At 38.8% G+C, this 27,397-nt stretch overlaps 3 protein-coding genes across 3 annotated transcripts; 2 read left to right on the forward strand and 1 right to left on the reverse strand.

Moving 5' to 3' along the window:
• Positions 1–286: 286 nt before the first annotated feature.
• On the reverse strand, positions 287–3,692 carry hhla2a.1 (HERV-H LTR-associating 2a, tandem duplicate 1). Its single transcript, XM_033326343.1, has 6 exons — positions 3,651–3,692; positions 2,994–3,276; positions 1,814–2,089; positions 1,396–1,722; positions 1,198–1,305; positions 287–585 (listed from the first exon to the last, which is right to left on the reverse strand). Exons 1-6 carry the CDS (start codon positions 3,690–3,692, stop codon positions 287–289), a joined length of 1,335 nt encoding a protein of 444 aa, XP_033182234.1.
• A 2,733-nt stretch (positions 3,693–6,425) lies between these two features.
• On the forward strand, positions 6,426–12,800 carry gabrr3a (gamma-aminobutyric acid type A receptor subunit rho3a). The gene is made up of 9 exons (XM_026372383.1): positions 6,426–6,568; positions 7,213–7,325; positions 8,789–8,856; positions 8,942–9,165; positions 9,887–9,969; positions 10,705–10,842; positions 11,791–11,943; positions 12,178–12,371; positions 12,498–12,800. The coding sequence occupies exons 1-9, from the start codon at positions 6,426–6,428 to the stop codon at positions 12,798–12,800; spliced, it is 1,419 nt and encodes a 472-aa protein (XP_026228168.1).
• A 1,850-nt stretch (positions 12,801–14,650) lies between these two features.
• LOC113169854 (serine-rich adhesin for platelets) lies at positions 14,651–26,764 on the forward strand. The gene is made up of 30 exons (XM_026371596.1): positions 14,651–14,858; positions 15,622–15,689; positions 16,370–16,435; positions 17,156–17,223; positions 17,323–18,182; positions 18,262–18,298; positions 18,377–18,414; positions 18,504–18,631; positions 19,582–19,660; positions 19,861–19,919; positions 20,134–20,184; positions 20,270–20,328; positions 20,449–20,480; positions 20,580–20,619; positions 20,832–20,866; positions 20,960–21,087; positions 21,174–21,285; positions 21,398–21,606; positions 21,696–21,897; positions 21,993–22,149; positions 22,858–23,022; positions 23,223–23,345; positions 23,441–23,486; positions 23,573–23,676; positions 23,788–23,912; positions 24,055–24,426; positions 24,549–24,832; positions 25,385–25,486; positions 25,658–25,801; positions 26,283–26,764. Exons 1-30 carry the CDS (start codon positions 14,767–14,769, stop codon positions 26,384–26,386), a joined length of 4,089 nt encoding a protein of 1,362 aa, XP_026227381.1. The 5' UTR covers positions 14,651–14,766; the 3' UTR covers positions 26,387–26,764.
• Positions 26,765–27,397: the final 633 nt, after the last annotated feature.

The raw sequence follows: 27,397 nt of genomic DNA on the forward strand, positions 1-27,397 counted from the left end.
ATATTTGGTAAAAAAACAGTGTTTGACCAAATATAAGTAAAGAAAATGTTGAAATAAGTTTGTTTTTTATTTCATTTTGAAGTCAAGGAAAAAAGCACACACTGAAATGTACATATTAAAATGCTTTTTCAGTTTACAGCAGACAGTTTCCACTGATGCTGAGGAAATGGTTAGGCATATGATATACTGGCATATTCTCTGCTGCTTATTTCTCATCACGGCGAGCTCTACAAACACCCTGGTGCAGACTTTGAGTTATGTGAAGGCCAGGCTCATTGTTTCCAAATCAATCCCTCTCTGTGCTAATGCACTGCAGCCTGTCGTTCCCTTGCACAGGTGGCCCCGCTGGTTTTTCTGCCTGCTCTGTTTTAGTATCTGGTGGTAAAGCCACAGCGATGTCTTCTGCAGATTTTGGCGTGCTGCCTGTCATTTCATCCTGTGCTTCAAAGTGCACTTGAAGTCTGCTGCATTCAACTTCCTGTCGTCCAACTATGTATGAATCTGTGCTGTTCGGATCTTTGTGAGGTTCATGTTCATCAAGTCCAGCCCCATTGTACCTGTGTGAAGCGATCCTGGTCTTCACTGCTGTGTAAATGCAGTAATAGAAAAAAACAACCACGCAAAATTAGTTAAATAAACACTACAATATTTTTTATATGATATGAGCCCACATTATTACTGTTTGTTTGCAGAAAACCTCACACAGATTTGAACACAGCGCCATCCTGTGGTCATGGAAAGTAACTAGGTAGGTTTATACATGTACTGCACTTACTGTAAGTAACTTAACAATGCGTATTCCCATTTTATTTTACTCTATGCGTATATATCACTATAATTATATGTTACTTCTCAGATGTAACATATAACATGTTACTTTACATTTCGAAGTAAACATGAGAGGTTTCTAGAATATAACACACTAGATTAGAAACTGCAAAAAGAGATTTTCTAACTAAACTAAGTAAAAACCTGGGTGTAGATTTTGGTGTACAGTACTTCTACTATAACTTTGCATCATTAGACATGCTAAATAAATATTGTGCAGCCTTGGTGTTGAATGCTTTTCTTATGTTGCCATACAAAATAATTAGACAACCATGATAATTATCTCTCATAACACAAATTTGTAAATTCATCTTTGTTTTATTACTCCTCAAAAGTTTACATTCCTTACAAGTTCAACAGCTCACATACCTCTTTGTCTGACACACTGAGGGAGAGCTATAACAATGGTGACCAAGACAAAGGCTACAGAAGCTGCAGTGCTCCACCACGAGCGCTGCACGCTCTGTTCATCCACACCTGCAACGCAAGCACACCACAGTTTCCTCAGTGAATTAATTCTATCTTCTTCCCTGCTTCGATTTCTTATCAGAACAATCTAATACTCACTTATTGACGGAACGGTGATGTTTACTTGCGTTAGAATGATGTGCCTGCTCTGCAGACCTGAAAAGGTGCAGGCATACATCCCAGAGTGCTGCTCACTGTCGGGCTTGTGGAGCAGAAGAGATCCATTTCCCTGCAACAGGAGGTCCTGGTCCAGTTCAACTTGGTCCTCCCACAGGTTAAAAGTGTGTCTGGTCCTGCTGTCATATCTCATGATAACGGTGGGTTCACCAGTCGAGGTGAAGGTCCAGGTGAGGGAGAAGTTCTGCAGACTGTGTGGACTGATGCATGGGATGGACAGTTGATGTCCCTCTTCCTGTATTATATGTTCTAAAGGTGAGTTTACACACACACGTTATTTTGATTTGTCAGAAATCATCTGCTGCGTGAAAACTATTATTGTTATGCACTCAAAATGCACCTTGGTTTTTCTGAGACGCAGTCCACACCTGGGTCTTGTCTGCCGATATGAAGGAGCAGATGTAGGTGTAGTTGGAGATGATGCCTACAATTCGCAGCATGCTCTCCACTGTGAACAGACCTTTGCTGTCTGTAGTTTTAATGGTTGAATTTTCAAGTAATTCCTGGTCAGAGGGCGGGTCCGTGGCCCATGTTACCTGAGGGATGGGGTAGATGTTGTGAGAGGAGCAGGTGACCATTTCTTCAGTCATCTCCATGATAACTGATTGTATGAGGGCTGGAACAAAAGCAGAAAACACAACAGTGTGAACGTTAACGGGGATGATGTGTCTATGTGAACATGGCAGATAAAGCAGGATTTGTGCACGTTGTTCTCTCACTAACACACATGCACAGTGATACGTTACTGTATGTAACTCATTCACTCAGTGCGTTTACTGTAAGCTACAATGTGCTCATTCTCTGCAGCTGGCCTCTAGCAGAGCTGCTTTTCCAAACAAATCTCCTGCAGATGGAGCTTTTCTGCTGCACTTCAGAGCCGTGGTCCACTGGCAACTGTGGGTTAGTAGGGCAGACAGCTAATGTGAGCTAAGCTTGTGCAGACTGTATACACACAATCAGGAAGACATAAGCTTTTATGAAGGAAAAACTGGACTGTTGCGCAAAATCATCCCAGTACGTGCACCTCTCAGTGCCCCGTTCACTAATTATAGATCCGTTTTTGGCATCATGGTAGAAATGCTGCTAAAATACAGCCTGTAAATCTCTTTTTTAATGTGTCAGTGTTTTTTGGTAGAGATTCTAGTTCCCTTCCTTGTGCCAGAACATTTAAAATATCAACTAAATATTCTTCCTATCTTTAGAAACGCACTGCAGTGGGTGTATGAACAATTGTTTCCTATTCACTATAACTAACATAGCTATAGTATCAGTGGTGGAGCTGCTTTTGCTTTCCAACTGCTCAAAACACAAGCACGTGTCACTCTGCTTCCAGGGCGGTAGTGGAAAAAGAGTGCAAAATGTTCCACTTTGTTGTCACGTCCTTGAGGGCAATGGATGAATGGAGACGTTTTACCACTCACAGTTTAATCAGTGGAGAAAAAAAAAAAAAACAGCATAGAAAGGTTTTTAAAATGCACATGATTTCTGTTTTAAATGCAGTGGTGTCACACTGTACTGACCTTTCACCTCCAGATTGACAAAGGCCTCCTGGTTGCTCTTTCGTGTGCTCGTGTAACATTTGTACCTGCCTTTGTCTTGAACTTTGACCCTTTTGAGGAGCAGGGAGGCATTTCCATGAGGGATGTGGGCATTGAACAGGGAGGTGCGTCCACTGAAGTGCTTGTTCTGGAGTCCGAACTGATCTTTGTTGTAGTAGTAGCTGTGAACAGGGATTTGCTGCTTGTACCAGTGGATGACCACAGTAGCGGTGGGTCTGAAGCTGCAGGGCAGGATGCAGTCATCCTGTATGATACAGGTGACGTTTGCATCTGGTAATATAACTTTGAGAAGGTAAAGCTACAGTCAAGATTAACTTGCATTCCATAGTTTATACATTATTCATTAAAACTTCAATCCTCTCGATAGAATTGTGGCGTTATGAACAAATTCACACGTTAATAACAACAACATTATTATCTTTTTGTGCCCACCTACAGCTATGGTTTCAGTATTATCATGTTTAACCACAAATACGCATCTGTTTCTGAGGAATCCTTGACTTTACAAAACATCTGAGCAGATTTCTTTCCTCTGTGTTGTCCAATAAACATATGAACTGTTTTTACTAGAATAAACATTAACCCACGTCACCCAGAGTGAGTTCTCAGTACATTCACCCAGATGTGGGCAGCTGTCACAGCTGTGTAACACTCAATCATATCCCCCGCACAGGGATTCAGGCGTTCTCTCGAGAACTGCTTTAACTCTAATAAAGTTTATTTTATCTTTATAAGTGAAGTAAAAAAGTATCTCACCAATACTGAAATGAATTAAATAAACTAAATTCACCACAGTTCACATTTACAACAGTATTGTATTTTCTTACTGTAACTGTACTAAATTCCTAGTGTGGCAAAAAAAAAAAAGCTTGTCTATAGAATAAAGAGAATAAATAAGAATACAAGTTGGCACAATACCTTTTGAATCTGTTAATAGAAAAATCTCCAAGAGAGCCAGCAGTATAATAATGAGTCCGTATGTCTTTGCCATTTCAGACGCCCGAGCTGAGGTGCAGATCCCGTAACAGTATTTGGCGTGCATGTGTGTGAAAGCACATTTGTGCAGTGAACTGAGACTGTGTGATTCCACTTTACATGCTTCCTTTACACTAATGAAACACTGACTAATTAACCAGACAGGTAAAAGTTTAACCAGCCTCACGGTGAATGCACAACTCAGTTTCATCCTGAATGGAGCAGCTTCTACGGACCACATATCCTCGTAATGAGACAAAATCACTTGGTGAGCAGAAAAAAAAAAGAAAAAATGTTTGAATAGGTGAAATTATGAATAAAATATTTATTAAAACCTACAGATATATCCACCTAAATTGCACCACATTGTATATTTTTTGATAAATGTATATATTTTTATTATCTATTATCTATCACAGCACAAATTACTCAGTTTGTTTGTTGTTTTAAATAAACACTTCAAACATCTTTTTAAAGAGAATGACCTCTAGAGGGCACAGATGAGATGTCACCTCTGCATGTGAACAGCTGCCTGCTGTCCAGCAGCTGCGGGGTCACATGTACAAGTGAACCAAGATCCACGTGCACGATTCTTTAAGATGGCATTGCTCATGTCTGTCCTCATTCAACTTTAATCCCAGATTAAAGGGACCATGCCACTAGAGTGGAGTCATGTTGTTTTGATTGTATCATTGATTCTACAAACATAATGTGTTTTCTCATTGATTCTTTATTTTCAAGTTGCAAAAGCCTTGATCTAGTAAGAAAGTTCAATGGCCTAGTCCTTAATTTTAAGTCATTCTCAATATCAGTATAGAATCATTCTCTACATGGCATTGAATCACAGAAATGCATGTACTACTATCAAATATAAAAAAAGTCTGTTAAAAGGTCACAAATACATCATGTAGTGCAGATCCACTGACTGCCTGTGGGTGACATCTTGCTACAGCTGTTAACCACAATAAACAAATCATGTTTTGCATGTATTTACTCACAACAGTAGTTGTGAGTATGAACTGTAATATAGTTTGAATGTGTATGAAAATTTCATTCAAATTTTCCTCCCTTCAGGGGCATGAACAAATACCTACATGCAATTTTGAAACCCTCTTTGGCCACTTTATTACTGTACACACACCTGTACGAACTAATCCAACATGCAGCTCTGCCATGAATTCAACTTTTACCTAACAGAGTTATAATTCCTCCGTTTTTAAAACTGTCAGATGTGATAATCCTACCATATGTTTATTTGGGCTCCTTGTGGTGGCCACCCTATTTACATAAAAGAAAAATCCAAAACATTTGAAAGCTGCTGTGACAAATTAGATTATGCAGGTGTTCCTAAAACATTGGTCTGTGAGTGTTATTCTTTGAGAAACATCTGTCAACACATGTACAAGATTCATACTGTAGGTCTAGATGTTAACACTCTGGTGTTTTAATCACGATGCAGCCTCAAAATGACAGAAGTGTCTCGCGATGAGAAGCTGCTGCAGTGCCATCTTTGTCTCCCATCTGTTAGTGGAACTGCTCAGAGTGCATCAGCAGAGGCCGCCGGCTGTATTTGACTTGATAGGGTAATGGAGTGACGTATGCAGTGTGGGGCTGTAAAAAACAGTTCAATCATAATCTATCTACTCTATTTTGTGAATATTTCACTACAGTAATGTGTAAATACACGTCCTGCTTTTTTAATATCTCAGTTTAGGAATCATGTCTTCCGTCGTGTATGATTCCTGCCCAGGAGTCATAAGCGCAACATTTGCAGATGTGGCCCAGACACACATATGCTTGCATCTGTCTCCTCTCGATGGGATCATTTGCATCCTCCCACCACCACAGAGCGCAACTCAGGGGAAAATCCTGCAATGTATAAAAGTAGGCTACAGGCTTTTTATTTTTATCTGGTCAGAATGATGATGAAACTGCGGGTTGTATTATCCCCCTCCCTGCCCTCTGCTGCCTCCAGTTTGTAGGTTACTGAAAGATTTCACCAACCACAGATAAGAAGATTAGAGACGAATTAATGGTATTCCTTTGTCATTATAGGAATAAATTGATATTTGGTTTTAAATCAAAGGGTGGGAACAGTGTGTAGTCGGAGCAACATGTTGTGTCAGGAGACGTAAGCAGAGGGATGGCACACTGACAAGCAAATTCACCCCCGGGGGAAGCCTGTGCACTCGAGCTAAGCACTGGATATTTCAACTGATGTTCACCATGTCACAGGACATGAGAAAGCAGGATAACGCAGAAGTAGAAGAGTGCATGCGTGGCGGGGCAGAATGAGTGCTGCCGGGACATGGACGTGTCAGTAGAAGACGGGGACAGCTGTGGCATTCCCTGGGCGAGACACTGACGCAGTGGGAGGGACATTTAGGTTCCTCTCATCTTTCCAGTCCCAGCTTAACCATGAGAGTGGCCCTCCTGGCCTTAAGACTGATGTGCTTGGCCTGGTTGTGGCCTGTGACCCAGCTCAACAGCAGCAACTTCCCAAACAAGAGGAGACACAAAGAGCTGTACGTTGGAGAGAACACCAAACAGAAGCATGGAGGGTGAGGAAAACTGGAATGTCTTGTATGGTATCTTACTGTGCTGCAACTGTGGGCTTGTTTCTGCTATTAACTAATGTGATCTTTCACACATAGCATTCATATTTTATGACTTTATCTCAGGATTTAGCTGCCTTAAAAAAAAAGCATCAGAACAACGGTTGTGTAATTAATCACAATGCTTTTCATTATTGTCATAGTGGATCAAGTTAAAAGCAGGTCAGGGGATCATATGAGGTAAGTAATTAGATATTGTTTAGAATTGTAAATGCTAACAAAAAAAGGTTATTTACATCATTAAGACAGCTCAGTAATGGTTCACATCAGGAAGATTTCTAGGAACAAAGTGAAGATAAAAGAGCCTCTAAATGCAAGAAAAAAGAAAAATCAATCATTTAGGTGCAAAATCAAGTCATGAGACAGATACAGGAGAGACAAAATAATATCACTGACCCAGTTCTGATAGGTTAGATCAGCATCAGTACATTGAAATACGTCTCACTGAATTTGGACGCTTCAGTCAGAGTGCTGCAGTCCATTTAACTGTCACTCGATCTTTCAAGCAGATTGTTTCCAGTGTGTTAGAAAGAGGCAGAGAACGAGCTTTTTTTTCATGCAGGTTGTTATTTGTTGTTGTTGCTTTTCAGACGGGTGGATCTTAAGATGAAAAAGCTGGACAGCACCAAATCTCTGTTAATTAAATCCGAGCAGCTGCTTCGAATTGAAGATCATGACTTTGCAATGCGGCCGGGCTTTGGAGGTATACCTCACCCATCCATCCATGTTCAAATTTACCGCTTGATTTTACATTTTCTTGTCATTTGTCATAAACCATGTGCTTTTTCTAGCAACTGAGTAAGGTTAATGTAGGTTACTGTGCTGTCTTTGGTATTACACTTCCCAAAAACCCTTAGTGACCTAGATTGTCTGCTATGTGAGACAATGGCTGCAGACAGTTGTACAAATAAAATAATCTGAACTGTGTGGGTGGAAGAAAAAAAAAGGCTGATGCTAAAGGATATGTAACAAATTATGATAGTCTACAAACTCAAAAATAATTTTTTTTTTTAAATTTCATGTTCAGAGTGTGTTGAGTCAATCTATAAATGACAAGCATAGTATTTTTCTTCAAATAAGGTTAATATGCATTACTTAAAACACACACAGAGCTACAGTCCATACACATACTGGATATAGGATGTTGTTTTGAGACCAGTTGGCATCACTATACTAGATTTCCTGCCAAACATCACTTCAATAGACTCTGAGTTGACTGTATCTGGCTGAGCAAATAAATCACAGTTCCACTGCCTTAGTCTTTGGTAGCTGAATTCTTTCTTCAGTTGTAGTGCTGACTTTTTAATATCTGATTTCTTTTTTTACTTAAGCTGTTTTTTGTCGATGTTGCACAAAGAGCAGAAAGAGCTTCAGTTACCTAACACAGTGAAAAACCAACAGGTCTTTGGTTTCAGGACCCTCACCGCGTGACATAATCCACCCCACCTCACTACTCCATTGTAATTGTAGGGTGATGGTGCTGAGTGCTTCATTAGATAATTGCACATGGAAAGCTGTTTATACACATTTACTGTCACTAGACAATGACATAAGTGCGCATACAATACACCACACTGAACATGTATGTCATTGTAAAGCTAACTACACATTGTGAGTTTTCATTTTCTTGAGCAGATATTTGGGTTTATTCATGCAGGCTTCTATGTTGTTGTATAAGTTGAACTTTTCTCTAACCTGTTTCATATCCCTGCTTTGTTTTCCCTTCTGTATTGAGTTTGAGCTTCCTCCCAGATTTTGTGTGGATTCACTCCAGGTCATGCATACTAAAATACCCACTGATAGGATTGTTAGTGTCAGTGATTGTGTCAGACTGGCTCCAGACTCTTATTGAAATAGGTAGTAGGTAGGTAAACAGGTAGCAGATATTTATAATTTTGCATTGAGTCAGTCATTGAACAAATTTGATCAAATCAGCTTTGGCTTTGTTCATCTGTTTTGCTAAGAGTGGTAGACACACAAATTACATAAATAAAATGGCCTTATAAGGTGCAGCTTTTGGCAGCAGTACAATTAGTTCTCTTCCAACCTTTCGTCTCTGTCATCTGTAAGATGTGGTCAATGTCTGTACACTGTAGCTCGGATATTCATGGAGGACACGGTCCAGCTGTTGTTTGAAGCTGATCTAATGTAATTGACCTTTTGCAGGTTCAGCTATTCCTGTTGGCATCGACGTCCAAGTGGAAAGCATTGATAGCATATCCGAAGTAAACATGGTATGTTCCCCTAGAATTTCTGTTTCTATTACAAAATGTGTCTCCTCTCCTGTGTTGGACTTGACCATCAGGATTTTTTTCCCAGGACTTCACCATGACTCTGTACCTGAGGCATTACTGGCAGGATGATCGCCTGGCCTTCCCCTCCAGCAATAACAAGAGTCGGACCTTTGATTCACGTCTTGTGAAGAAAATCTGGGTTCCTGATGTGTTCTTCGTTCACTCTAAACGTTCTTTTATCCATGACACAACCATGGAGAACATCATGCTGAGGGTTTATCCTGATGGCAACATACTTTACAGTGTCAGGTAAAAACAACAGCAACAAAATACAACATTTTTAAAAAATATCTCAAAATAATGTTAGTGTCAGTAAAATCAAATGTGGCACAGTGCAGTGTTAACAATGTACTACTGAATAGTAATGTCTTTTAATAATTTGCATTGGATTTGAATAATTGAATTTGTCCGTTATTTTCTTTGGGCAGTTGCTTTAAAGACGTCAGCATGTACTGTATACACAATGTGTTAAATGAGACGTAATCTGAGAATTATTAATTCATTTCATCATCCAGCTAAGGTTTTCTAATGTTGTACACACACAAGACTAAGCCCAGCTGTATCAGCAAACTCTCCGAAGCGTGATGGCATTTTATGTAAATCTCACCATATTGCGAGAATGGGAGAGAGATGTGTGGATTTCTATGCAGTTACATAGTCTTTCTTTGATTTTACACATTTGCATAACTCTCATTTGGAAAATGATTTGGAAAATGACATCGTCCATGTTATAAAGCAGTCCGGCACACTATTACAGCGGAGAGACAAGCCTGAAGGGAATATGAGAAGGTAGCTTGTAATCCCATCATATCCACACATGCGTCATACAAGGCGTCATTCCTAAGAGCTTGATGCTGCCACAGAACCTGTCGGGCTCAAACATACGATCAGAATGTCAACCATTAAAAATCAGTCCAGTTGAATGAATGCTCGATCAGTGGTTGTGTTTTAACCTTGAGCTGTGTTTCAGGATCACTGTGACTGCACTTTGCTCAATGGACTTCAGTAGTTTCCCTCTGGACACACAGAATTGCTCTCTGGAGCTGGAGAGCTGTGAGTATCAAACTGCAGCTGTGACACGACACTCAAGTCAATTCCTGCATCAAAAGAGTGCAAGAATATGATTTACATCATGTGCTTGGTTGATATGTTTTGCTGGTAAACAACTTTTGATGCACTGTTTTGCAATTTGAAGGCGTTACCGAGGCTAAAGATAGCTTTTAGCTTAGCGAATCATCACAAGTCTCCATGTTGCTGGTCAAAAACACATAGGGATGTATTTGAGCATTATACTGATGACACAGAAACACACACAGTGCATTAGAGCTTACAGTGCATTACCGTAGCCTACCTCATAAACACACAATAACTATGACCATGTTCTTTTTGCATGAAGTAAATAAGTCATAATCCTCAATCAGGTCAATCTCTGTCCATTATACATGTCTGTCTTTCTGCTGCAGGATTAACCAGGGATTAATTTTTCATTCTGCTCTGCTCCAAACTTGAAGTTGGTCATAACTGATGATAGAGTGAGGATTACTTTCATTGTAGAATTTGGGGATTCTTTTGCCTTTTTTTTTTTTTTTTTTTCCTGTTTCTCATCTCTTCCTCTGACATTATTTAACCGACAAAGCATGGATCTCGATCTCAGAGGAGAGGTGGGATCCCCATTTCTGTGCGCTCTCTCCTCTCCCCCGAGATAAACATCCATGACTCTTCTAAGAGAGGCAACATGTGAAGGTGTCATCCCAACCCCTTTCCCGCCCCTTCTCTCCTCTCTTGAAGATGCTTACAATGAGAACGACCTAATGCTCTACTGGAAGAACGGGAACGATTCATTAAGGACTGACGAGATCGTGCTCTCTCAGTTTTTTATTGAAGACTTCCAGCCTTCCTTTGGGCTTGCCTTCTACAGCAGTACTGGTATGTGACCTTTGGAGTCATGGGGCCCTCTGAGCTGTGCCCAGTTTGGGAACAGCCAGAGAGCTCCACCTTTTATCAGAATGCTGATGAAACCTCCAAAATGAAACACAACATTTTTATCATGTTATATATTATACACTGCCTGTCCAGAAAAAAAAAAATAAATAAATAACCACCTGGATTTCACTAAGCAAATAGGTAAGAGCCTCCCACTGGATAATTACTGCACGGATGATTAGTTATTTAACCCTAACTGATGCAGTGAGCTTCTCATTTCTTAAACAACCATGTCAGAAGACACATCCTGCGGTCTTTGACATGTGCTGGAGGAGACTTTGTGCAGTGGTCCGACTCTCCCTTCATCAATACAAGATCTTGGAGATAAATGAATGCAAATCTGAACGTCAATACATGTTGTGACATTGCAGAAGCTCATCGAAACAATGCCACGGTGAATGTGTGTTGAAATCAAAGCAAAAGATGGTCCAGCAAAATATCAGTGTGTGACAGAGTGTGTGACTTTTTTTTTTTTTTTGGACAGGCAGTGTAAATGATATTATATTTTCTTTACATTCACATCAACTAGTAGCTACAGTACAACACTGCTATGAACAGGAATTTATGGTACTTATTGGATTCATGTGTGCAATACACTCAGATTTAAACCTGCTAAATCCCCACATTAAAGAAAGAGTTCAACTATTTTTTAAATAACCACATTTACTTTCTCATATTTTAGTGTACTCGTATAAGAAATATTCCCGGAGATCAGGGTGAAATAATCTTATGGGGACGTATTGGCTCTTAGAGTCTGTTTTACTTCAGCTCTTAATGCTCTACATAATCACCTTCTCCTCTGAGCTCTTCTATACTGAGCAAGTCTTTTTTTAAACACTTCCTAGAGGTACTGTCTTGTTTCTACCTCCACTTTCTGTCTCTCTGTTTTAGGTTGGTACAATCGGCTCTACATCAATTTCATTCTCAGGAGGCATATCTTCTTCTTCATGCTTCAGACATACTTCCCCACCATGTTGATGGTGATGTTGTCCTGGGTGTCTTTCTGGATAGACAGGAGAGCTGTACCTGCTCGTGTCTCTCTGGGTACTGAGACGTGTCATCATGACAATCATTTGTTTATTTTGTGATGAGAGTTAAGAGAAGATAAATGTCACACTGTATTGTTTGTGTGTTAATTGTTTTTATCAGTACACTATTAGTGGTGATTCTTTTATTTCTGCTGTCACCAGATCAATATATTGTATAATCCATCCACACAGCAGACGTCATTTGTAAAGCGACGTTAATACTCATGATCTGTTGTGCTGCTGTTTTCAGGAATCACTACGGTTCTGACGATGTCGACCATCATCACTGGCGTGTCGGCCTCTATGCCACAGGTGTCGTACGTGAAGGCTGTAGACATCTACTTGTGGGCAAGCTTCCTGTTTGTCTTCCTGTCTGTGATTGAGTATGCCGCTGTCAACTATTTCACCACAGTGGAGGAGATGAAGAAGCTCAAGGGGGCAAAGGTCATTCATATTTAGTTTTTGGTGGCCTATGATGACTGCTCAAATCTCGTGTGACCCACAAAAAAATAATTTCCTACCATCTGGAGCTCGCTGACCTCAAAGCCTAACTGTCCTCTGTTCCTGCAGATTCCTACTTCCTTTGATGCCAACCAGGCCATGGTCTTTGACGGCTGCTTCCATGACAATGACATTGACCTGACTTCTTTCACAGAAGTCTCCAGCACCCCAAACACAGAGAGGAACACCCAGTCCCGAAACTCCACTGTGTCTGCACCCACAGAAGGCACGAGGCTACGCCGCAAGCACCCTTTGAAACAAAATCTCAGTTTTATAATGAGCAACAGCTACATGATTGACTCCTACTCTAGAGTCATATTCCCCCTGGCTTACCTGCTCTTCAACATAATTTATTGGAGTATGTATGCCTAACATATTAAATACTGTATGTGACAGATTCCTTTTGACTATTTGCACCATTATACAATCATTGGCAGGCTACAATAAACATACAATTCTCTATTCTGCTGTGAGCTATGAGCTCAGGTTTGCACAGTGTTATTTTGCATGATGTCTTCTACTGAAGATGTGTTCAGTTGTGGCTTGGAGAAAAGATCAGCTGTTGCATTGAATGGCTGTTATGGTTATTCTTGCTGACATTTATGTGTATTTTTGGCATGCCTGTTTTATAAGATCAAAATAATGTAATCAAACAATACAGTATATTTACATTTGTAGGGTTTTGTTTTATTGTTTGACTAGACACAAACCTTCCAATTGTGTAATTATTGTTCAAAATCTTGAAAAAATAAACGTATGTTCTTATATTTGTAGCTTGAGGGTGACTATACAGTTATGGTGTGATAAAAAGTTTACTTCACAGTTTAACTAACATCAATCTAAACGTGTAGCTAATAAGTTCAAAGGTGTAAAGCTTTGCAAAGAGGATATTAAGGCTTTCTTAACACGCAAAAAAAAAAAAAATCTATGTGATTCATTTGCATCTGAAGAGAAAATGAAATGTGCCAGACAAGAATCAGACTAAAAGTTATCAGACTAAGACTATCTTCTTAGCAGATAGTAGCCTGGAGCAACTTTATGGTTCATTTAAAGTTGCCATCTGGCACATGCAAATCCAATATTCTCTCTCTTGTGTGCTCCAGCAATTTCTGAGGAATAGCTCTGTCTATGCAGTTGATAAACACTGCACTAATGTATGCTTAAAAGCAGACGTGGAGGCAAGGTCATGTTTAGAGCTTAAAGTAATAAATATTATAATTAGAAATATGGCTTAGTCAATACCATGCCCTCTATCTATTCCTTACTCTAGACCTCTATATTCGATTCTGTCTAAAAAAAATTTCCTTCCAATGTTAAATTGCAACCGCAATTACATTTTTTACTAAACGTAATAATCACATTGTGATAAAACATATTTTTTGAATGAATGAAGCACAACATTTATTAACAGAAGGTGAGCCACTAGGAGTCGGGGTATACCGGGCAGGGCTGACAGTTCCTGTATGAAAAATGCAAAAGATTTTCTGAAAAGGGTGTTTCACATGCTTTGGTACAAGTATGATGTATAGTTATTGTAGAACCTGTTAAACAGGTATCTTTTCTTTAATTATTTTGTATACTTGTGTCACACTATGTTACACTTCTTGTGTCCCTTCAACAACTAAAACAGCAACAGACACAGCCGCGCACTCTTCAAGGCTTCAGCTGTTTTTATTTGTTTTAGGGCTTGCCTGGTTAAATACATGTTCAAGAGCCACAACAATGGAAGATATAGATGCATGTGCTAATGAGTGCTCTGGAGACAGTGTGAGACAGACAAACTCCTCCCGTCCAAACTCATGAAACGCAGGTGTGCAAAATGTCACAATGAATCACTATTCGTGCTTGACATCTTCTGACACAATGGTAAACATTGCCAGGTCTCTTATGTATTGTTGCCCTGGAAACTCTTGTTTACTGTCCTGTCTATTATTGACAGGGTTTGGACACGCCCTGAGGTACACCTATACAGCCAAATGAAATAAAAACCATAAAAAAGATCCTTCCATGTCCTCAACAATATGACACTGATGGTATCTACGGTGCTTTTTTAAGATGTTAGTGAAGCACAGTAGGGCTTTTCTGATCTGCTTTAAAATCTGATTATTTCCTGTTCAGCGGGTTCACATTTGTCAAGTGAGACAGGTGAGGTGAAGTTGATGTACGTGACGTCACATGTTCGGGCTGATGTTTCAGAGGCGTGCCGCACATGTTAGCTATTGATCTTGCATTGAAAAAGTCACAAGTTTTTCAGAAGCCTGCCAACAGAAACAGTCCGGTTTGTGTTGAGATGGAAGTGCACACTTAATGTTAGTTTGGATTTTGCCTGTTTGAAGTTATGTTTCGTGAAAATGAGGATAAAGTCATGAAAGCTCTCTTCATTTGCTCTGCTGGATCTTCGTGTTGGCACATGTTTGCCCCCTCTGTAAGGTAAAGTTGGGTGGTGGTGTTGCGGTGGTGCATCACAGCACATCTAGGAATTTACAGCTAGATCTGCGTTGATACCTTTAAAATATCTTTTCTTTTAATTCTTAACTTGTTTTCCTTTTTGTCAAAGCTAATTATCTTTTGGTTTTCAAGTATAACTGATTTAGTTCACATTTCCACATGTCGAATCAGATCACTCATTCATCTGCTGTTTGTTTGTTACTATATATATATTATAGATTTATTATATAGATTTATAAAAAAAGTTAGTAGCAACATTTGGGAGTTTTAAATTCAAATCTGTAACATGGTTTCATAAGAGCTGCCCAAACAATCACTGAACATTTGTTCATTGGAATGCACATGTCTATACAGTACAATAAGTACTAGTCTATGTAGTGAGTAGTACAGAGTAGTACATGGCTGCAGTAATGTACTAATGTGTTTGTTATGTGATGTTGTACTCTGATTGGACTCAGAGGTGTGTCTGAAGTGTTTGAGCTGACATTATTCATTTGTTCAGGACATAACAAGATATGATTAACTGACAGAAAGATCAAAACCAAAGTCAAACACTTAAAGACCTAATAATTACAGTAAGAGCTTTCATTAGCTTGGGTGTGATAGGAAGTAGTGTTCTTAATTTGTATGACTCACTCTTTTGTTCCGTGGTTGAACAACAAAAAGCGTTGAATGTTCCAGTCGCCCCACCAGAAATGACACGTTTTAAAAGATGGTTTAATTCATTTTATTTGTCATAACACAGGGTGAAAAATCCAGGATTACATGTCAGACAGCTGTTTTCGCTGATACTGCTGGTTGTCCTACTGGCAGGTAAGGTTCCACATCAAGTTTTAAAAAAAGTTTTCACACCATAGAGCAGTGTTGTTTGTCAACTTATCACCTTATCTGAACTGTCGACTGCGTCATCTGACTTGTCTGACATCCCAGGCATTCAGTGATGAAACACACACACAGACAAAACGTCCTTCTAAATATATACTGTAGCCTGTTATTCTTGTCAGATTGCTCTTTGTGTCTGAGTTAAACAAAATGAAAGTGGAAAATATGGTGTAAAAGCACAGGCAGCACAAGTTCCTCAAATTTTTATTTATTTTTTTGTCAAAGTATAATTGTGAAAGTATGGAGGTCCAAATAGGTCCAAATAGGTCCAAATAGGTCCTATATTTCAGAATTGCTTTTTTAAATATGTATAGGTTGTTCTGTGCTGTTCACTTCTTAAGAGTGTCTCTCTTAAAGCTGCTCACTATTAAAATGGGACCTAAAAGTTGCATCTTGTAGTTTTAAAATGTCCCAAAAACACATTAGTTAACCACACGTGGGATCAAAAAACACGATTAACAAATCTTTACACTGAATCTAACAAAACTTAAAGTCATTGTTATGATGGCCAGTGTTGACCATGTGGGTCACAGAAAGCACCTCTGAAGTTGTAAAGTTAAAGCCTCAGTGCTGTTTTATCTGTGCAGAATAATGATGATGGTTTCTCTCAGGTAAAGCGTCCTGTGATCAGACCTCAGCTGTTTCTATCTCCTCTCTAACAACTGCACAGGCCTCAGGTAAAAATGCAGAACCTGACACAATCATCTCACGTCCTGACATATCAGTAAATATCAGAAAAGGCCAATTGTCCATATCATCCTCTTTCACATCACACTTTAAGTTCATTTTAAGGCTAAGCCATAATGGTTGCAGTGGAATAATATTTATCTCATACAGAAATGAGGGTGTAATGAATCTTCTTATGTAAATTCAAAACACAAAGCAAATACACTACCCATCTAAAAAAATCACCACCTGGATTTGACTAAGCGAATAGGTAAGAGCCTCCCATCAGATAATTACTGCATGGATGATCATGTTTCAGCTGCCAACAAGTTATTTAACCCAAACTGGATTGGCCACCACAGAGTCCAGACCTTAACCCATCGAGAATCTTTGAGATGTGAAAATTATACGAGATCTTTGCAAAAACTGAATGCAACTCTGGAAGGGAATAAAAGTTGTGACATTGCAGAAGCTTATTGAAATAATGCCACAGTGAATATGTGCTGCAATCAAAGCTAAAGGCGGTCCAACAAAATATTAGAGTGTGAGACTATTTTTAGGACCGGCAGTTCCAGATTGATTAACTATTTCTTAGTGCTTCTACCAAGACATGGTTCTAGTATGTGGATGTGGGTAATGTTGTGTAGATTACCACCTTATGAAGAGCAAATCTATGTTTCACTTTTTTAAAAGTCTGTCTCTACAACTATGTTCTGTCTTTCTCTCTGTAGTACGATACATTCTTAGTGTCACGGTGGATGTCACTGGAGAAAAGAATGAATCCGAAATTAAAGCCTGGGTACGTAGGGAAACTGGTCATCAAAAAGTGACAATTAAACCTTTGCCCCCCTTGAATTAAAATTCACTGTACTGATTATTCTGTTCTTTGTGTTTTCAGCTTGTCAATGTTTTTCAAACTATGCTGGACGGCTGCGTGTCTCCAAACTATAAAACAACAACTGCCACACCAAACATTACACAAACAACTACAGCTACAACATCAATAATGTTAAGCAACAACACAACTACAGCTACAACAACGTTAGAAAGCAACAACATAACTACAGCTACAACAACGTTAGAAAGCAACAACACAACTACAGCTACAACAACATTAGAAAGCAACAACACAACTACAGCTACAACAACATTAGAAAGCAATAACACAACTACAGCTACAACATTAGAAAGCAACAACACAACTACAGCTACAACAACGTTAGAAAGCAACAACACAACTACAGCTACAACAACATTAGAAAGCAACAACACAACTACAGCTACCACAACATTAGAAAGCAACAACACAACTACAGCTACAACAACGTTAGAAAGCAACAACACAACTACAGCTACAACAACGTTAGAAAGCAACAACACAACTACAGCTACAACAACATTAGAAAGCAACAACACAACTACAGCTACAACAACATTAGAAAGTAACATAACAACTAGAGTTACAACCCCAACAACATCAAAAATCAGCAATGCAACTACACCTATAACCACAACAACACCAAAAACCAGTGATGCATTTACAGCTACAACCACAACAACACCAAAAACCAGCGATGCATTTACAGCTACAACCACAACAACACCAAAAACCAACAGTGCATTTACAGTTAAAACCCCAACGACATTACAAAGCAGCAGCACAACTAGACAAGCACCTGGCATGACAAACACAAGAAGGAACACAAATGCAGCAAGTTCAGGGAAGAGAAAAAGACGTGACGTTTCTAATGAGAAGAAGTGAGTTTTATTGCTTGTTAATTACATTTTATTTACATCTATAAGAGAAACATTTTTAAACATTCAAATTATTTCTCAGTGGGATCAATAATGATACAACAACTGGCCTATTTAAAGTAAGTTGACATTTAAATGTACATGTGTTACCTAAATACACAAAACATGTCAATGCAGCTGTTTTTTCCTTTTAACAGAATATTGATATTTCATGCACCACAAACCCTTCAATAAAGTAAGTGAAATGAACTATTTCCAAGTGACTGAGATATTTGCGAAGAGCCTATTTGTTGTTAACACTGATAATGTACTTGTAATGTACAGAAATACTGGTTGTTCAGTGACACTGGAGCTGACTCAGACAGTACCTGCATGTTGTATCCTGAGTACTCTCTGTGCAGCCAATGATCCCTCCTCTGATATTCACGTGGTGGGAAACAAAGTAAATAGAGGTGAGTGCTGAAATGTTGAAAATTATAGTAATCTATCAGTGTTCCTACAGTGCAATCATAGTGAAGTCCACATGAAAGTCCAAATCTGGTCCAGGTGGTGTCTTTGATCCAGGACCTGGATCCAGTAGTATCCCAGTGCAACTAAGAAACATCTGCACCACCAAAATTGAAAAGGCTAAATTAAATAACCACATCACTGCTGTGTCATGATAATTCCTCTAAATATATCATGACACTACTGAAAAAGAAGACAGAATCACATCTTTCATTGTCAAAGTGTTTAACTATCATCCCCTCTCTGGATGTTTTCTGTGTTGAAGCATATCCGTAGGTCATTTTCCCAGCTGTCCACATGAGGGTGCTCATGGTGGCACAATACTAGATCTGTGTCTTCATCATAAGACCCATTATTTGTTCCCACTTAGCCCAGACCTTTAATCAGTTGCCTTTCTACCTTCTGTTGGTTTTGCCAACTGCTATAATAAAATGTATTTGGTTACTTGACAGTAGACCATTATTTTAGATTAACATTCAACATTTCACACATTAGAATCAAGATTGATAGTCTTCAGTCATTTAAACTACTGTTATGTGAACTTCTTTGTTGACAAGAACGACTAACCTCTTTAAATGTAAAGCTCCCAAACCTCGTCATACAGTATGTCCTCTCTCTTTGAAATGTTAGATTTACAAGAAGTGATACAATACAAATCTATATTCAATGATAGATATTTGTTAATTTCTCTTTTTAGCTTTTTTATTATGTGATGTATTATTTATTTAGTGTTGTTTGTGGATGCTTGTTTTGGTGCTGACTGTGTGTCATCTATGATCTTAACAGCTATATATGCTTCTTCCTTGATCTCTCGTGAAATAAATATGTGAATGTGAATAAATGAAATGTATATATTTAAAAAAATAACCCAATACTTTAATGTATCATTAAACAGATCCACCACAAAATACATGCACCAGCATTTCACAAGAGGAAAACAGTTGCACTTACATAGGTTCAGCCAATAACTCATGGTAAGTCACTTGGTGTTTACAGTATGTCAGTGTTTTTTATCCCTATTTAACTTTCCTATAGCAAACAAACACAACAGCATGATATATGTCACTGGTTGATCTTAAGGATAAATACTGTAAGGTTTATAGCACTACTTTGATTATAGATATAGATAGGATACACGTTATATCACATATCAAGTGAGGTTGTGTTTCAACAGTGAAAAGTCTGATGCTGCGTATGTGGCAGGTCAAACCAACACAAGTACCTGTGGTCCAGGTGAGCTCTGAACATGTCTCTTTAACACATCCTAAGAACCACAGAGAGTAAAGGAAGTAGTCAACCCAGCAGATTTTACCACATGTTGATGTGTTTCAGCACAACTTCCACAAGGGCAAATGGACACAATTTAGACTTTTATCACTACACAGTACATTAACCTATAATATCACTGACATTTGACTAACTTGCTGTGATTTGGTGTCTGTTGTAGGGAACAACACAAACAACGCCTGCAACTGCTCTGCTTACTGCAGTAACACTGGTTGGTGTGGTATGAACTAGCAAAAGCTTCGTCTAAACAGATACATCGGTTTGTTGTGTTAATTTCTTCTTCTTTATTTTTTTAGATGCATACTACACTTTTCAAATTTCAATACAAAATCCTGATCCCCAGTTGATATCCCTGGTAAGTTAAAAATGTAAATGTGCCTGTGGGAATATTTGTTTCGTATTTTCCATTTTGCATTAATGGATTCTTGTTGCATTAAACTATACTTTCTCTAATTGATTCTTTATTTTAATGAAGGTAACACAATCACAAAACTGCAAAGGGTCAAAGTGAGTTTTTATTCATAAACCATATAGAAATTAAAGTTTATACAAAGTAATTTTATCAAATTAAAAGTAAATAACAATATTTATTATGCTCTTTTGCAGTGCTTCATGTCCATGGTCTGTCATTTCATCTGAATACAAGGTCAAAATTTTATTTTATTTAAAATCAACCAATGCTCCTATTTGATTTGAATCAAAGTAGAGAATAAAATAGTGCTTTTATGGGATGAATGCATTACACGTGTTGTTGTTTTTTTTTTTTTCATTTTGTACATACAGTAAAGCATGTTTTAATGTGTAACGGCAACATTTGAGTTTCAGTTTTGTCTGACTGAAAGTTTGATATTTGTGCAGGAAGCCAGTATAACATGTGGAAACAAAGTCCAAAAGTGAGTCAGTTTGTATTTTCACACAAGACAACCTTTTTATGTGCTGAGAAGTGACTGAAATCTGTGTACTTTTGTTTTTTTGTTGAAATCTAGTCAGCAAAACTGCAGTGGGATTTTGCACTTTGCCAAAGAGGTTCCTACCTGTCTAGTGGCGTCAGGTGTGAGGGCCGCATTTCAGTCTGAAGCTCGTATCAGTTATGATGGATTAGTCACTAGAGCAGGTGTGTGTCATAAACACAGCTCAGCAGTTCATACAAATAACAAAATACCTCAGTCTCATTTGTGTTTCATCTTAAATCCTACACAGCAATTTGTGGAAACTCAAATGTGAGCAATTTACCGGCCGCCCAATTCACCTGGGTTAAACTAAAGCCTGCTAATTTTTGTATGGAAATACAAACGTCTAACAACCTCACCTGGTTTGTATAATCTTCTTACCATCTTCTGCACTAGCTCTACTAAACCTTTACAAACTCAGTGATCGTGATGGTTTGAATTTAACACCTTGTTGGTACCTTTTTTTTCTCACAGTCAGAATGGACAAACATTGGTTGTGCAGCTGGAAGAGCACTGTGATTTCATGCTGACTACTACACCCAGTCTAAATGTTACAACCATACAACCAAACACCACCACCTCATCTATGAATGGAACATCGTCTGCAGCAAATACAACAGCTAGCACCCTGAAGACCACCACCACTACTAGCACAACTGGATCTGGTCAGAACACAACAACAGGTCTGTTATCACTTCCAGCTTTGTGTTTTGTGCATTTGCATAATTACAGACACCATTACAGTATCTTCTTTAAATTTTGTTGACTGCAGCTGAGAGTCAAGCCAATGCACTGCTTGACCTGACCAGCGACATGTCCAAACTCAACTCCAGTCAGGTGGATCAACTGGTTTCTCAACTGGAAAGTCTTTTGTCAGCCCCTAACGTCAGCACGGCACTGGGAAACACCTCCATCCACATTGTCAGCAACCTTCTGAGTGCTTCTCCTGAGACACTAGCCCACTCATCTAACAGGTTACAGATTCATTGATTTGATATTCTCTTACACACTATGTACTAAATAATTCGATTTGTTTGTTTGTTAAACCGATTGATTTCTGTTTCATTAGAATCATTGGGATTGTTGATACAGTGGGACAGAAGCTGGTCCTTGGAAATGCAGCACAGACCCTCTTGTCCCCGTCTGTGGCTTTGGCTGTCAAACCAGTAGATGGCAGTAACTTCCAGGAAACACTATTTTCAATCTCAAACCCCAGTAATGTCCAGGTATGACACAGCCACACAATAATTCACATTCACAGATGTTCCTCACTTTTTTCAACAGAAACACTTTTTGCATTATCAATATTTTGACATAGCTTACTGAGATTTTCAGATTCTCACAAGTCCTAAAATTAAACAGACTATTCACGTGTGGCGCACTTAATTCCGGTTGCTGCTCAGCTTTGCTTTGTTCAGCATGTAGTGGGACATGTGATTATTAGCTTTGCTTCTCTGCAATTCAGTCCAGCTCTGCACCTCCACCTGCTCGGCTCCTGGTGGATTTATGGTTTCTCTCCTGGGAGCTGGCCTGTGTTTTGCAGGTCTAATAGCTGATGCTAAAGGCTGTTGCCATGTGTAAACAATGCATGGTAACAACACAGTCCACAAAGTCGATGCTGACGGTCAGTCAAGATCCATGGCTTCCAGTCTCCTTATAAAAGCCACACAATGTTAGTCAAAAGACAACAAACACAGCATTCACAAAAACAACAAAGAGATGTGAGCCGCTGTGATTGGCTGCCATCCCACAGGTCAAACATTTTTTATTTTGGATGTTATTTGAATAAAAAATGAATTGAACTATTACAGCACAGATTCTGACACATTGATGTCAGCTACCTTAAATAAAAAGTGAAATTAATTATTGATAATTATGAAATGTACACAACTTGTTTCACCTGTGTCTCCCTGACAATGACATGCGTGTTGCAGGTGAGCGGGAATCCCAGGCTGAGAAGGAGTGTGACAACAGACTCCTCCATCCCTCAGGGCTCCATCACTCTGCCCTCCTCTCTCACACAGAACCTAACCTCCGAGCAACAGCGGCTGGCCTCCAGAGTGCAGTTTAATTTCTACCAGAAGAGCACGGTTTTCCAGGTCTATACATTAAACTAACGTCGCATTCAAAGCATGATGTGCAGTATCATGAGCTAACGGCATCTCTTATGTTACTCTTATTATCTGTGTATAACATTTTAAACCCTGAATAGTGGAAACAGATTACACTACATTTTAAGTTATGTTTCTATCTTTGCATCATGTGTTTTTCCTGGGTTGTATTTAAATGATTTATGCAGGATAAATCTTTGGGGACACGCAAACTTAATAGCGGCATCCTGGGAGCAAGTGTGGCCAACCTGTCAATCACAGGACTTAAGGACAATGTTGTAATTCAACTGAGGAATACAGAGCCCATTCCAGTAAGCCCTTTTCAAAGACAACAAAACGTTTGGTGTACAATTATAAATCGTTGATCGCTGATTTTTAAGCCCTCTTGTGTTTTGCTGAACTACAGGCTAATTTTGTGGCTACATGTGTTTTCTGGGACTTTACATTAAATAGTAAGTTTTATGTCACAATGTCTTCAATGATTACATTATTATGAAGAAATATGAATATAGGATTCATCTGTGTTTTCTACTGGCAGACCAATCAGGCGGTTGGAATCCAAATGGTTGTGTTGTCCAAAATAGCACAGACAATGAGACAATTTGTGGCTGCAATCATTTGACCAGTTTTGCCATCCTGCTGGTAAAAAATGTTACATCATTTTCTTCAATTTATTATGTTTGGAGAGATAATAATTCATATTCTCGTTTTAAGTACATGTCCACTCAGCTGTAAGTTTTTTTTTTCTTGCAGGATCTCTCCAGACAGTCTGTAATTAGTCCACTCCAGTCCACCATTCTTACCTTTATCACATACATTGGCTGTGGCCTTTCTGCCATCTTCCTGTCTGTCACCCTCCTCACCTACCTGGCCTTTGAGTGAGTATTTAGAGCCATGAGATCAATAATTACCATGGACGTAACACACATTTCTATTTGCTACTGTACTATTGATCAGGTACAATGCATTATTAAGAACAAACAAAATGTTCATAGTGTTTAATCCATTTGAACTCTGCAGGAAGCTGCGTAAGGACATCCCATCAAAAATCCTGATCCAGCTGTGCACTGCCCTGCTGCTACTGAACTTGGTCTTCCTGGTAGATGCTTGGTTGGCCCTCTACACAGACACCATTGGCCTCTGCATCTCCACTGCCTGGTTCCTTCACTACTTCCTGCTTGTTTCTTTCACCTGGATGGGACTCGAGGCTGTTCACATGTACAATGCCATAGTGAAAGTCTTCAATAATCACATGTCACACTACATGCTGAAGTTCTCACTGGCTGGCTGGGGCATCCCGATGATCATAGTCATCATTGTCATTGCCATTGACAAGAATAACTATGGTCTTGTCTCCTATGGAAAATTTACTGATGGTCAAAGTGATGATTTGTGAGTCCTCTATCAGACACTTTATCTCCAGTTACATGTATATTATTGTGCAAACAAATAAGTCTCGAAATGAAACCAGCACAAAACTGATCATTTTCTTCCATCCTTGTTCGTTTCCATAGCTGCTGGCTGAAAAACGACATTGCCTTCTATGTGGCAGTGGTGGCTTATTTCTGCATCATTTTTCTCTTCAACTTCGTCATGTTCATTGTGGTGTTGGTCCAGCTGTGTCGAATAAAGAGGCAGAACCCTCACAATGCGCAGTATCGCAGCACACTGCATAATGTGCGCAGTGTGGTGGGGATAACAGTTCTCCTAGGCCTCACTTGGGGCTTTGCCTTTTTTGCGTGGGGGCCCGTCAACCTGCCATTCATGTACCTCTTCGCCATCTTTAACTCCTTGCAAGGTGAGTTGATTCAATTGGTGCAGGGAGTTCATGTAATAGTGCATCAGACTACAACAGAACTAAGCAGTAAGAGGAATATTTGAGTGATTTAACACTTGGGTGTGCCCAAGCGGTCATGAGTGTCTCTGTTTAAAGTGATGGTTAACATTTCTTTTTGTAAAGTCAATCAAACAGCCACAGAGCGAGGCAAAAATGACTCAAACAAGTCCAAAACAAAAATGCAAAATGAGCTTACATTGACATAAAATAACTACAAAAACACACAAAGCAAAATGCCATGACAGATGCAAACTGACTGAAACCTACCACAAAGAGACGGAGCCAATCAAAACCAGACACAAAGTGAGCAGCAATAAATGAATAAATACTACAACAGAGCGAAAACAACATTCACACAAGGACACAAAAAAGACTCACAACAACTACAACTACACAGGGACAGAAAAGTCACTTTACTGTTATAACCCACCCTTGTACCTGTATGTGCTGTATCCATATCCAAACTGATGAGTGATTCCCCATGATAAAAAAATACTCTTTTCTGTTTTGTAGGCTTCTTTATATTTGTGTTCTACTGTGCGGTGAAGGAAAATGTGAAGAGGCAGTGGAGGGCGTACCTGTGCTGCGGCAAAATGAGGGTCGCAGACAACTCAGGTGAGATGTTCACTTTAAATACTTTAAATCATTCAGCTCTGGTCTCCCAGTCTGACTAGAATCATTTACTTGTTATATTACTTTTCCCAGATTCAAGTATAGACACAACTAGGAGTAATAATTACATCAATTAATGCTGTCACATCTAACCTCACCTCTGTCTTTAAACAGATTGGAGTCGCACTGCAACGCAGAAGACTACGAAGAAGTCATTAACGGACAAACTAAAAGCTCCTAAGTCCTCCCAGTTTAATAGCTCATCCAGCTCCACTTCTTTCCTCGTCAGTGACTCATCAGAGCAGATCAGTGGCATTAGTAAGTGAGGATATTTTTTGTGACATGAGAGTCAAAGTTAAAAAAATAAATATTTAGAATCGAGTTTCCTTAGTCCAAACAGTTGATGCTAGTACTAGTGTCACAACCTTGTGTCAGTGATCAGTTACTACCAGTAACTATTACTCTGCTCTTACACTGTGACAAAGTTAATTTAATGTCATTGCATTAGATTAGCATAGTAAAGTAGTTTAAGTTCAGTGAAGCAGTAAGAAGCTATTTGTAAATACAACCCCTGATATATAAACTTCATTTTAGTTTTAACAAAGTTTTCGATCTATTCTTACCATGCTTTGACAGTTGTTGGGCTTGATGTGTTATGAGCATTCACTGGCTTAAAACTGTGAACAAGGCACTCAGTGAACTGCAATACTATCGTATTGATATATTATTTTACAGTAGCTTTTACAGATTATCACCAATTTGATCCTCTAGAAATAACAACAGTGCCACTGTGTTACAGGTAGTCCATTTGAAGACAGAGTCATCACAGCAGATGAAGATACCACTGCGGATGTGATCCTCAATGAAATCAACAGCCAGTACAGAAACCAACGAGCTTCCTGATCCAAAAATGGCTGAAAAACATGTATAGAAAGCTCTTTTATAGAGCAGTAAGACTTATTTATTTGTTTGTACAAAGAATTTGGAAGTTCTGCTACTAATACTTCTGTTCCACTACATTTCAGCTGCAAAAGATCCTTTTTACTCTACTGTGTTTATTTAACAGCTGTAGTTACTATTTAATCTTTAGATATAAAAGCTCACATGACGACCATATGGTCACAAAAAACACTCTTCACAAAATTAAACCAGTGATTTCCACTGGTATGTATTACTGTTTGTTGCTTTCACAGGCCAACAGACAGTGTTTAGTTATTGTAGCCTTCACACAGGAGAGCTGCCGTGACATGGTTAATTAAAACTAATTCTAACATCTTTAAATTCTCATGTGCTGCACATTATTCTTACAACTATATTTCTAGTTGCCATAACTGAGTTTATAAAATTAATTTAACTACAATAGGATATTTACATTTACTTTTATCCAAAGACAATTAAAAGAGAGGCTCTATGTAAGAGGCCAAGGCAGAGTAAGGGTAAGGAGGTTTTGCCTAAGGACCTGTAGTGGAGGTAGGCCACAGCTGGGCTTTCGAACCCCAGTCTCCCACATGGAGGGGAAGCAATTTGTGTAGCGATCCTACCACTACACTAACCAGCTGCTAATAGATGGATATAAGACAAATCTCTAAAACTCTCACATTTAGAATCTGGAACTATTAAATTGTTAGTTTTCTTGGAAAATAACTAAACAAAATGTGACTAAACAACTGTGCAAACACTTGGAAATATCTCATACTATATCTGTCTATCAATATTATTTATCTTGCTTAACATTTATATTTACATGCTTTGATAATTATTCATTTATTTTACTAGAGGATAAAAAAAAAAAACAAACAAACAGTAAAGGCATTTTCTCTCCAGAACACTTTTAATGTAGATGGTCACAAAAATGATGCCTAGTGGGACAGAACAGCATTTGGTGAACTTATATTGAATAAATAAATGTAACTG

Source organism: Anabas testudineus, chromosome 14, assembly GCF_900324465.2.
Source record: "Anabas testudineus chromosome 14, fAnaTes1.2, whole genome shotgun sequence".
Classification (NCBI taxonomy): Eukaryota; Metazoa; Chordata; class Actinopteri; order Anabantiformes; family Anabantidae; genus Anabas; species Anabas testudineus.

Bases quoted from the DNA above. Each gene is read 5' to 3' on its own strand.
- gabrr3a (XM_026372383.1), top strand. From the start codon at position 6,426: ATGAGAGTGGCCCTCCTGGCCTTAAGACTGATGTGCTTGGCCTGGTTG. The intron at 8,857-8,941 runs GTATGTTCCCCT...TTTTTTTCCCAG, and splicing joins GCATATCCGAAGTAAACATG to GACTTCACCATGACTCTGTA. The intron at 12,372-12,497 runs GTCATTCATATT...CTGTTCCTGCAG, and splicing joins AGAAGCTCAAGGGGGCAAAG to ATTCCTACTTCCTTTGATGC.
- hhla2a.1 (XM_033326343.1), bottom strand. From the start codon at position 3,692: ATGATTGAGTGTTACACAGCTGTGACAGCTGCCCACATCTGG. The intron at 3,277-3,650 runs GTGAATGTACTG...TGTATCATACAG, and splicing joins TGACAGCTGCCCACATCTGG to GATGACTGCATCCTGCCCTG. The intron at 2,090-2,993 runs GTCAGTACAGTG...CTTTTGTTCCAG, and splicing joins TGTCAATCTGGAGGTGAAAG to CCCTCATACAATCAGTTATC.
- LOC113169854 (XM_026371596.1), top strand. From the start codon at position 14,767: ATGTTTCGTGAAAATGAGGATAAAGTCATGAAAGCTCTCTTCATTTGC. The intron at 18,183-18,261 runs GTGAGTTTTATT...ATTATTTCTCAG, and splicing joins GACGTTTCTAATGAGAAGAA to TGGGATCAATAATGATACAA. The intron at 19,661-19,860 runs GTAAGTCACTTG...GTGTTTCAACAG, and splicing joins GGTTCAGCCAATAACTCATG to TGAAAAGTCTGATGCTGCGT.